This window comes from Odocoileus virginianus, chromosome 30 (assembly GCF_023699985.2).
Source record: "Odocoileus virginianus isolate 20LAN1187 ecotype Illinois chromosome 30, Ovbor_1.2, whole genome shotgun sequence".
NCBI lineage: Eukaryota > Metazoa > Chordata > Mammalia > Artiodactyla > Cervidae > Odocoileus > Odocoileus virginianus.
The window spans coordinates 12,420,745-12,432,218 of record NC_069703.1 but is presented as its reverse complement, the minus strand read 5'-3'; the positions used below and the strand labels follow the sequence as shown (position 1 = coordinate 12,432,218).

General features: G+C 49.2%; 1 protein-coding gene across 1 annotated transcript; it reads left to right on the top strand.

The window, feature by feature from the left end:
• Positions 1–2,359: 2,359 nt before the first annotated feature.
• On the top strand, positions 2,360–5,486 carry FZD5 (frizzled class receptor 5). The gene is made up of 2 exons (XM_020893653.2): positions 2,360–3,098; positions 3,379–5,486. Exon 2 carries the CDS (start codon positions 3,628–3,630, stop codon positions 5,392–5,394), a length of 1,767 nt encoding a protein of 588 aa, XP_020749312.2. The 5' UTR covers positions 2,360–3,098; positions 3,379–3,627; the 3' UTR covers positions 5,395–5,486.
• The last annotated feature ends 5,988 nt before the right edge of the window (positions 5,487–11,474 follow it).

Genomic DNA, 11,474 nt, shown 5'->3' with positions numbered 1-11,474 from the left:
TAAGTGAATTAATAGGTGAAAAGGCATGGCAATGTGCTAGTTGCTTAAAAATTGCATCTTTAAAAATAAAGATGTGTTGTCCAGTTTATTAAACAATAACTAATACTCAGGAGAAAAATCAAGATTTCTGCCCTTTCCATGGACTAAACATGTAATTTCAAGCAAGTCATTACGGTGCCAATTCCATCAGATTGTTGTGAGGATTAAATGAGATAACTGAAATGAATTATGCAGCATCTAACTCATGTTAAACAGCATATTTTAAACTGCCTTTAAAGTGAGGTAATATAGGTGAAAAAGCAAAAATTCAAATGACATGAAAAGCTATACAATGCAAAATAACTTTCTTTTGGCAAAGTTTTCCCACTGTTATTACTATTACAATACTATTATTAGAGATCTCCAAGCAAAAACAACATTTCCCTGTTGACTGAGAAGGGAAAAGTTTACAGACCAGGAGATAACATCCTTTGAGTCAGAACCAAGTGAAATAACACATGTATTCTGGCTAAATTCCAGCATGAGTGATTAACATTCTCCAACTTCAAATAATTTTTATTATTAGCCAACACTTGTCCATCCCCAATAATACACACGTTGCATAAAGGCCACAGAATGAGGCAGCCTCTCTTGGCATGTTCACAATCTCTGCATACTTTCCACTGAGGGTTTCCCTTTCTTTTTGATTGCCATTCCATAGCTGAAAACTCCCACTGCTTTCACCCCTGGGATGTTTGCCGACACTGACTGCCAAGTAGTTCCCCCAAACAAACAAACAAACAAACAAAATACAAGCACAGGTACAATCACAGGGAATGAAATAAGTAATATACATTTTAAACATATTTATTAATAGTTTTGATGTTTGTGAAGCGATTGATATTTAACTTTGAGGCTGGAATTAACACACATATTCTTCATTACAAGTCTTGTTGATAAGCAGGGAGGAGAGGACTGTTCTGCAATTTAGTTCCCAGTCTATGTAAGTGGGATCCAGAACACAAGAACGAGAACAGCCGCGGTGTGTCTCGGTCCTTTAGTCTAGTCCTGAGTATTTTGAGAACTCAGGCCCTCCTGCCTTTTTTTCCGCCTTCTTCCCAGTAGAAGGAAGGGGTTGGGGAAAGGGAAACAATTCAAACCCTCTTTGTAAGCGTGTGAATGAATTTCAAGAATGCTAAACACCTCAGTCTTCCAGCCTAATTAGAACACGTAGAAAAGAGGCATTTTTAGGACATTTAAAACTTGCAGCACAATAACCCATCTGGAGAGCGCCACAGTGCGTCCCAGTGGTTGGGGGCGCCCAGCAGGTCTTCCCGTGGGCTCCCGCTGCGCCGTGTGCCCCGGATCCCCGGCGGCGAGCGGCGTAGCCCGGGGGAGCGACCGGGGCGGGCGGGGTGGGGGTAGGGGGTACAGCCCCTGCCCATTACACTGCCCGGAGCCAGTGTTGCTTTTCTCCGCAGGCAGCTTCGGAACTGCCTGGATTTTTAACCCGATAAACTGATAAAGGACTAACATGTTTGGAGTCTTCCAAAGACGGAAAGAAAATCACTTTCTTGTTGCAACAGTAAGATTTGGTTACGAAATGCAAAAGTAAAGGTTAAAGCCTGGGAGATAACCGGTAGAATATGAGGCGGGGGGGAGGGGAAAGAGGTGGTAAAAATTGTGGGTGTCGCGGCCCAACTATCTCGATTCGAATCCCGGGTTTCCCATTTGAGCGCCTACTCTGCGCCAGGGGCTCGGAATACCGTGCTGAACAAGATTATCTACGTTGTGGTTTTCTTGGGGGGCATTAACATTAGCTCGGTTGCCTTGGTCAAGTTTCTAAACTGTTTCTTCACCTGTAAGGAGTGTCTGATTCATAGAATTATTTTAAAGATCTGAGACATCCTGTATTAAGATGTGAATGACTAACGCGCTGTCCGACACAGTAGGGACTCGGTAAGCATTTGTTCCTCTCTAAATCTGAGCTCACCTGGTGTGAGGGCGGCGCAGAGCGGAGACAGGTGCCACGGTTAAGAGTGATTCTTTGAGCAGTCTTTTAAACAAGCGCTGGACTGTAAGGATACTTAGCTGCTGAGAAGAGATCTGGTAGGTGCCCTGGAAGCAAGCGTTCATAAGCTAAAACATTACGGGAAAGTGAGCACCGCATAAGCGGGGATCAGCAGAGAACTCTGGAGGGACTTCTAGCCAGGGTTTCCCGCTCAGGGTCTCAAGAAGGCGTGATTAGCATTCGCCCCGCCCCCCATAGCTTCCCGGCCGGCGATTGGCCCGCGCTCCTCGGCTACCCGCTCCGGGCTGGACCCGAGGGCTCCTGGGGCGAGGCCGAACCGGCGGGGCAGTGGGCGGGGACGCACGGAGAGTGTGGCGGGGCGGCCCACCAACCGAGCCCCAGCGCGAAGGGGCGGGGCCAGGGCGGAGTCTCCCGGCGGGCATTAGAAGCAGGTGACCCGGGCGGGGCGGGAGAGGCCAGTCCGCCCGCGACCGTGACTCTGCTGTGGCCACCGCCGCCGCCGCCGCGTGCAGTTCAATACCGGGCGGAGGTGGGCGAAAGGGTGTTAGAGTGCGGGGGAGGAGCCGAGCCCGGCGCGTCCCGGGAGCGCCGCCACCGCCCCCAGGAGTCCGCTTGGAGAGCGGAGCCCCCTGCAGGGGAGGAGGCGAGCGGCGGGCCGGCGGGACGCGGCGGCGGGCGCGCACCGTGCAGTCCCGGCAGGGCCAGCGCTGGCTGCTCGCGGTGCTGTGAGGCGGCGGGATCCGCCAGTCGCCTTCCTCTCGCCCAAGTGCAGCCAGGCGCACTCGCCCCTCTGTCCGGCTCCCGGACCCTGGTGGAACGCACGGCCTGTCCCCGCCCTGCCCCCGCCCGGATCATGCGGGGGACCCCGGTGGAGGAGAGGGCGAGTGACCGGTGTGCGGCGACCTCGTTCAGGGGGCGACCCCCTCTCTGAGATGCCCCCACCTGCTGCCATGTGCTGCTTCCTCGGATACCCAGCCTCTCGCCAAACTTTCCCGATGCCAGTCCGTCTCTGAGAAACGCGGAGTGTCCCAGAGACGGGGGACCCAGGCTGGCTACGGACTATCTGCTTCTCTCGGGATTCTCGGAGGTGAGAGCCCGCGCCTTCCCCTTCCCCTCGTTCTTTTCCCTATCCCTCAGCCCTTTTCCTGGGGGGCTGAGCGCTATGACCTCGGTAGGCCCAGGGAAAAGGGAGGAAGGGTGAGGGACGGGGAGTCTGTAGTTGGGTTCCAGGAGGTGAAGGGGAGGGAAGGGAGAGAGGTTAACTTAGAGATTTGGAGACCGCTTGCGGGATTGTACCGTTGACGCCCCTCTAATTGGGAGTGGTTGCCATTTTTCTTCTCCCCCACCTTTTTTTTCTTTTTTTAAAGAGTACTTTCCCCAGAATCGGAGCTTAACCCTCCCTCTCCAGCCCTGTCCAGCGAAGAGCTGAGCGCTCCCTGCGGAGGCAGCGTCCTCCCGAAACAGTTGGTCTTTGGACGGATTTCTTGAAAAAGAAACCAACAGGTTGCCAGCCCCGGCGCCACACAAGTCCGCGGAGAGGGAAGCTCCGATCCCGGTTTCCTCCTGCCTGAGCTGGCCCCGCGCGGGCTGCGGGAGACGCGGGGAGGGAGGGGGCTATGGCTCGGCCTGACCCGTCCGCGCCGCCTTCGCTGCTGCTGCTGCTCCTGGCGCAGCTGGCGGGCCGGGCGGCCGCCGCCTCCAAGGCCCCGGCGTGCCAGGAGATCACAGTGCCCATGTGCCGCGGCATCGGCTACAACCTGACGCACATGCCCAACCAGTTCAACCACGACACGCAGGACGAGGCGGGCCTGGAGGTGCACCAGTTTTGGCCGCTGGTGGAGATCCACTGCTCTCCGGACCTGCGTTTTTTCCTGTGCTCCATGTACACGCCCATCTGCCTGCCGGACTACCACAAGCCGCTGCCGCCCTGCCGCTCGGTGTGCGAGCGCGCCAAGGCCGGCTGCTCGCCGCTCATGCGCCAGTACGGCTTTGCCTGGCCGGAACGCATGAGCTGCGACCGCCTCCCGGTGCTGGGTCGCGACGCCGAGGTCCTGTGCATGGATTACAACCGCAGCGAGGCCACCACGGCTCCCCCCAGGCCCTTCCCGGTCAAGCCCACCCTCTCCGGCCTGCCGGGGTCGCCGGCCTCGGGGAGCGACTGCGCCGCCGGGGGCCCGTCGGTGTGCAAGTGCCGCGAGCCCTTCGTGCCCATTCTGAAGGAGTCACACCCTCTTTACAACAAGGTGCGGACGGGCCAGGTACCCAACTGCGCGGTGCCCTGCTACCAGCCGTCCTTCAGCCCCGACGAGCGCACGTTCGCCACCTTCTGGATCGGCCTGTGGTCTGTGCTGTGCTTCATCTCCACCTCCACCACAGTGGCCACCTTCCTCATAGACATGGAACGCTTCCGCTACCCGGAGCGCCCCATCATTTTCCTGTCAGCCTGCTACCTTTGCGTGTCGCTGGGCTTCCTGGTGCGCCTGGTGGTGGGCCATGCCAGCGTCGCCTGCAGCCGCGAGCACAGCCACATCCACTACGAGACAACGGGGCCTGCGCTCTGCACTGTCGTCTTCCTGCTGGTCTACTTCTTCGGCATGGCCAGCTCCATCTGGTGGGTCATCCTGTCGCTCACCTGGTTCTTGGCCGCCGGCATGAAGTGGGGCAACGAGGCCATCGCGGGCTACGCGCAGTACTTCCACCTGGCCGCGTGGCTCATCCCCAGCGTCAAGTCCATCACCGCGCTGGCCCTGAGCTCCGTGGACGGGGACCCGGTGGCCGGCATCTGCTATGTGGGGAACCAGAACCTGAACTCGCTGCGCGGCTTCGTGCTGGGCCCGCTGGTGCTCTACCTGCTGGTGGGGACGCTCTTCCTCCTGGCGGGCTTCGTGTCGCTCTTCCGCATCCGCAGCGTCATCAAGCAGGGCGGCACCAAGACGGACAAGCTGGAGAAGCTCATGATCCGCATCGGGATCTTCACGCTGCTCTACACGGTGCCCGCCAGCATTGTGGTGGCCTGCTACCTGTACGAACAGCACTATCGCGAGAGCTGGGAGGCCGCGCTCACGTGCGCGTGCCCGGGCCCGGACTCCGGCCAGCCGCGCGCCAAGCCCGAGTACTGGGTGCTCATGCTCAAGTATTTTATGTGCCTCGTGGTGGGCATCACGTCGGGCGTCTGGATTTGGTCCGGCAAGACTGTGGAGTCGTGGCGACGCTTCACCAGCCGCTGCTGCTGCCGTCCGCGGCGGGGCCACAAGAGCGGCGGCGCCACGGCCGCGGGGGACTACGCCGAGGCAAGCGCCGCGCTCACGGGCAGGACCGGGCCCCCCGGCCCCGCCGCCGCCGCCGCCGCCTACCACAAGCAGGTGTCCCTGTCGCACGTGTAGGAGGAGGCGGTCAAGGGACCGGGAGCCGGGCGGGAGTTGAGGGAGCTAGGTTGTTTTCGTTTGGTAGCTTTGCCAAGGTCACTTCCGTTTTACCTTCATGGTGCTGACGCCCCCTCCTGGGGCAACTTGGAAAGGAGGGGAAGGGGCTGTTTCCAGGGGGGCACCTGTCCCAGGACTTCTCAGAGGGGCTCAGCTGACGTCTGCTCTATCTTCCTGCCTTTTCGAGGGGAACCCTGTTTTTAATTTATATGTCGTTTTCTTAATTTTTAACTTTGTTGCATTTTGGCAACAAAATTTACCTTTGCTTGGGGGGGTTGCTTTACAATCCTGAGGTTGGCATTATAATGAAGGTCCACTTGGTTCAGGGTTCTGTGAACTGTGTGGTCTCAATTGGGAAAATGTATTTCCTATACTTGTGTCTTTGAAAATAATGTGAACAGTGAAAGTTTAGGTTGCTGTGAGCGGGAAGTTTCCCGTGGGCTTCTCCAGCTTACTTCTCCTTCCACTGCATAAAGTGTCCCAGATGCTTTAAGATGAGCTGCTTGGCCCTTTCCCTAACTTTGGGGACACCCTAAGTCATACTGAGGAGGGGGAGCATAATGGGTTTACGCCTCCGGAAAGTGACGAGGTTAGGAAGTGTTTAGAGTTTCTGTGTGCGTCCTAGCTTTGTTTAGCAAGCTTGGGTTTCTTTTCTGTAGTCCTTGTAATCATTCTCATTCTTAACGGTGCCAGCTTTGCTTGAATGACTTAGAGGTAGCATTGTAAGTGTCCAGAATAAATGTTTGGAATAGTGCTAACCTAAGGGATGGCGATTGGTTGAACTTCAATTCCAGACTGTTAAGATGGCAGCTTTGTGCTGGAGGAGTGGGTGGTTCTTTTTAATAGACTCCAGTGATCTTACTTTAAAAAAAAAAAACAACTTGTGTTATATTTTGGTAAAAATGAACCCACTTCCTTCTTCTGAAAGTACTTAGTGATAGAGCTAAAGGGGGCTCCTTTTTACATTTAAGGACTAAACTGGATATACCTCCTGTAATTAAGTAAATTTCCAACACTTCTCTTATCTGCTCCACCCCCATCCCACCTCCTTTATCATGTTAAACAGTCCTTTTGCTTTTCTTATTCCTCCTCTCCTGGAGAGCTGTGATTAGAAACCACACCCACCCTTGAATGAGGTGCTTGAAAGGGGGGTGGGGTGGGAGGGAGGCTGGCTACCTGTGAACAAACATTGGCAGCAATGAGGGAAAATGACTGTCCCTGGACTTTGGACTAGATTACAGCCAGATATTTCAAAAGCAGCGAGACACTGCTCTCTGCAGCCTCTGACAACAAATGAGACCCATAATACACTTGCTTAAGCTTTTGAAACGTGACTCAGTGTAGCAAAAGGAAAGCCGTTTTCCCCACCCCACCTCAATATATTTTTCTTTTCCTCCTCTTCTGAGAAAGCCTGTATATTGGTGAGCACACCCTCACACACTTTACTGTTAGAGAATTCTGTTTGCTTTTCTAATCTGTTGAACCATTCCCTCATTCATATATGAAAGCCTGCGTATTGTTGAATATACACGTACACACACTACACACACACACTTAACTATTAAAAATGCTGTTTGCTTTCCTAATCTGTTTAACCATTCATTCAAGAAGAGTGTGAGGCTATAGTTGGGGAAGGGAGTGACAGTGCATTTTCCGGTAAAATACTGGGGACTAAATTTAAGAAGCTAAAATGGCAAATGCAATTAAAATTTGGGAAGGCCTCTCTAGGAAAATGGCAAGTATAACGATTTGCACTTCATTTATACCAAAGTTGGAAAAATAAGATTTAAGCCCAGGTCAGCTTTTACGTTATGGATATTAAGTAAACAAGTGTGTATTTTCCACAGTGGATTTAAGCACTATGCTGGTGGAAAGAAGCATGATGTTAATAGTTTTCATGAACTTTCAAAGGCTGTTCATGTTTATAAAAATGCATTGCTCTTACGCACTCATCTAAATCAAAATTAAATTTCAGCATATTTGACAAAACCTGGTACACCGAGCTACAGAACTTTCTGCACATCTAATTCGTCTGCTTATTCTGCAGCTGCTTAGAACCTTGAAATAGATACCCTGCCTGAGGGCCAGTTCCTCTCCTGTTTTTCAAATGAGGACCTTTTCTGATCACCTTGACCTCTTCCCAGAAAGTACATAGATTATTCTGCTGACTTCAGACATAGTGTCTAATTTGGGTTGTTCCTTTTCCTTTTTTTTTTTTTTTTGGAAGAGTGTAAAGATGATGCAGAATTTATCTAAAAGTTGTGAGAGGATGTGGTTGAAGTGATTTAATTCTTACTTTTAAAACAATTATTTTTTTATTTCGGCAACATACCAAACCTAAAAAGAACAACGAATTTACTTTAAAAACAATTTAAGACAGTTAAGAAAAAGGATACTAAGGCAAAAAGCAGTAATAGAGGTAATGCACTGGAGGTTTTTTAGGTTCATCCCAGTTCTTAGCGTTGCCTGTTTTCAGTCTCTCTCTCTCACCCCTGCTCTCCCTTCCCTCAAAGATTAAGCCCACCTGCTTCCTGAAGTCTTGCATCAACCACCCCTCCCCCTACCCAGGCAGAGAAACCCATCTATTTATGCTCACCCCCCCCTTTCCATCTCATACTCAATTCTCTCCTGATTTTTATTTTCATTAGGCAGACAATCCATACTCATGAAAGCAATTATAAAATGAAAGGTTGTGAGGTAGTTTAGCAACTTCTTTACAGCTAGCTCTGATTTTAGTGAGGATTGAAGGCCCACTTTAGTCTCATATACAGCTTTTGGGCTTTCCCTTTCGTGGTTCAATTTTAAGCAATGTCTCTCATCATAGATAGGAGGGTGAAGATTTAGAAGGAACTAATATGTGACCTATCAGTGAATCAGCTGACAAGAGCCTTAGGAAGTCTTTTTACTCTGTATTATTAACCTCACATTTTGAAGCTGTCTAAATTGACTGGAAGAAAGTTCTCTTGGTGCCTTATTGGTTTATCCTTGCAAACCTTTGTCATATTTTCTTGCCGTCGCTTCCAACGACGGGCCCATGTGTGTGCTGTGTGTCACTGTGCGCGTGTACAGGCTTAAATAATGTGCCAGCAGCGCTGTTTCCAAGTTGGTATTCATTAGGCCCTTTCCTCCTGGGCTAGGGCTGCACTAATCCTGACACCGGCTGCCAGGAGAAAACCTCATGGATCCCACACCGAACCTTGGTAACAGCATCCGTGACCTGCAGTCTCAAGTACAGAATGGGAACCCCAGAGCTAGGAAACGTAGTTGTATATTTTAATGAACTGCCACCCCTGCTAAAGAGGCTTCTTTCACTTTTGTGCTCTACAGAAAGACCAAGGGGGGCAGGAGGGACAAAGCTTTGAATCACTGCTTTCTATCACCGAATGGGGCCAACAGGACAGAGAACATCACAAATCTAGGCAGGTGTGAGGTACAGTGGCTGAGAATTGCCTGCTCCCTCTGCGTGCCCTTTCTTGCCTCCAAAGTCCAATCAAGTGATCCTGGGAAAGAAATCTGCCTGGGTTGAGGAGGGTGGTTCTGAAAGAAAAAGCTACCAAGACATGAAAGCAGGGTGAAGGGTAGGCAGGATGAAAGTAACTAAGTAACCCGACTCAGAACTCTCAAAAGCTTCTAGCAGCTTGATGACAATTACAGGATTTATTTCAGCCAGGATAATGTCTGTGGTACATCATTTGAAGACAATATTACTTCATGTTGTTAAAAACTGTATGTATAGTATGTATGTGTTGTGGGTGTATATAAATAATTTATATATATGGGAGATTTAGTGACTTTTGATACGGGTTTGGTGCAGGTGAATTTATTACTGAGCCAGATGAGGCACATACCGAGTCAGTAGTTCGAGCCCAGGGCATTCACTACTTTTTCTGATTTCCACATATGTGTATTGCCTGTCCCATGAGGTATCGTCGATGTCATGTCAAATCCAGAACTCACAAAGCAATGCCAGTGGTATTTTATTTGTAGACAATCAACTCAAATCTATAAATTATTACTGGCAGATGATTATAATATTGAATCTCTTAACACTAACAAAAGGAAACTCAGAGCATCTTGATAAAAAGTTTTTTGTTTTGTTCCTGGAAGTCAGTAGAACAGCAGTTGTATGTGGTTATGTTAGTTTCAAGGTACTTAATTTGCTGACACTATTTCAGATAAAAAAATCTGTATGTATTATATTTGTGGGAAGCTAAAATAATGGTTTGAGATTTTTATCAAATATGGAGAGTAGTTATTTATGAAAAACAAAGAAATGTCTATTTTTGTTTCTTTGTTCCCAATTAATGTAGATAAATTTTAAAGTGCATTAAAGCAATGGTAAAGTAAATAAAAAGATACTATACAAGTATTTTTCTCCTCATGCTTTTACAAAGAGACACACTGCTTTCTAAGTGATTCCCTGGAGTAGGAAATGGCAAACCACTCCAGTATTTTTGCCTGAAAAATTCCAAGGACAGAGGAGCCTGGTGGGCTACAGTCCACGGCATCTCAGAGTTGGACATGAATGAGCATGCGCTGGCTGAAGGCACTATGTGGATTCTAACTTAATTATCAGATTTCTCAGATATGAGTGGCAACCTTTTTATTGATAATGAAATCAAGCAAATTCCAATCACAGAAGCAGAACTAATGAAAACATGTTTAACTTGAATATACTTCTTAGGTTTCTCCTGCCAATCCTGTGATTGTTTTATGATTCACTTGAAGAAATGAAGGGAAATACCCAAGAACAGAGACACTGCCTGACACTGTTGTTTCGTCAGCTCTGTCTAGACTGCTGAAGCAGTCTGGATGGAAGCGGTGCTGTTCTGTGTGCCTGCTTGGCAGTCATGAACTCCCCAAACTTGATCATTCAATTTACAACTTGGTATTAAGGCCTACCAGGTGGCTCAGACAGTAAATTATGTGCCTGCAGTGCTGGAGACCTGGGTTCAATCCCTGGGTCTGGAAGATCCCCTGGAGAAGGAAATGGCAACCCACTCCAGTATTCTTGCCTGGAGAATTCCATGGACAGAGGAGCCTGACGGGCTATAGTCCACGGGGTCACAAAGAGTTGGACATGACTGAGCAACTAACACTTTCACTTTCATTAAGGTCTAAACACCAGTCAAGGAGCCCAGATAAGGGGATATATATTCTTCCTCTGTATTTGTGGAGAATTGGTTCCAGGAACTTTCCCTCCCGCAAATACCAAAATCCACAGATGCTCAAGTCCTTTATGTAAAATGGTGCAATATTTCCATATAACCTACACACAGTCCCGTCCTCCCCCTGCATCCTCCCATATACTTTAAATCATGTCTAGATTACTTCTAATGCCTAATACAAATCCTCAATAAGGAGTTGTTTTAAGTATAATGCAAATGGTTGGTGGTATGCAGCAAATTAAAGTTTTGTTTTTCGGAACTTCCTTAGATTTTTTCCCCAAGTATTTCCAACCCATGGTGATTGAATCCACTGATCAGAACCTGTGGATACAGAGGACCTATTGTAAGTTGATTTAAAGTTGCCACTTCCCTGACAATATGGACAGATGCTTGGCAAACCTGAGAGAATGTAGTGTCAAAGTAAGATGAGCATTGTTAGATTGGTACACATTAGGGCATTTGAGAGAATAGAAAATACAGCAGTTGAGCTGGATCCTGCTAGAAGAGCCACTGTGCCTTCCCCGTACAGGTCTCCATAGTTGACACATCTTCCCGATGCCTTCTCATTGCTTATTCCCCGCCAGTAGAAAAGAGGCCTGTTAGACTTAGGTGGCTAGAGAAATAGGTCATAATGCATTTTTAGTGGTTTAGTTGCAGAGCTCTTTAATTGGTCACATCCAACAGAATGAGAGGCAGTATAATTGTTCTATGCATAGATTTGGGAGCTAGACTGACTAGGGACTCAAATTCCAGCTCCATCAATCATGGGCTGCTTGATCCTAGATAGTTTAACCTTTTAGTACTCTCATCTTAGTACTTTCTCATCTGTGAAAGGGCAAAAATGATAGTATTTATATTTTAGAGTTGAGAGGA

Coding starts and splice junctions, on each gene's coding strand:
- FZD5 (XM_020893653.2), top strand. CDS start 3,628: ATGGCTCGGCCTGACCCGTCCGCGCCGCCTTCGCTGCTGCTGCTGCTC.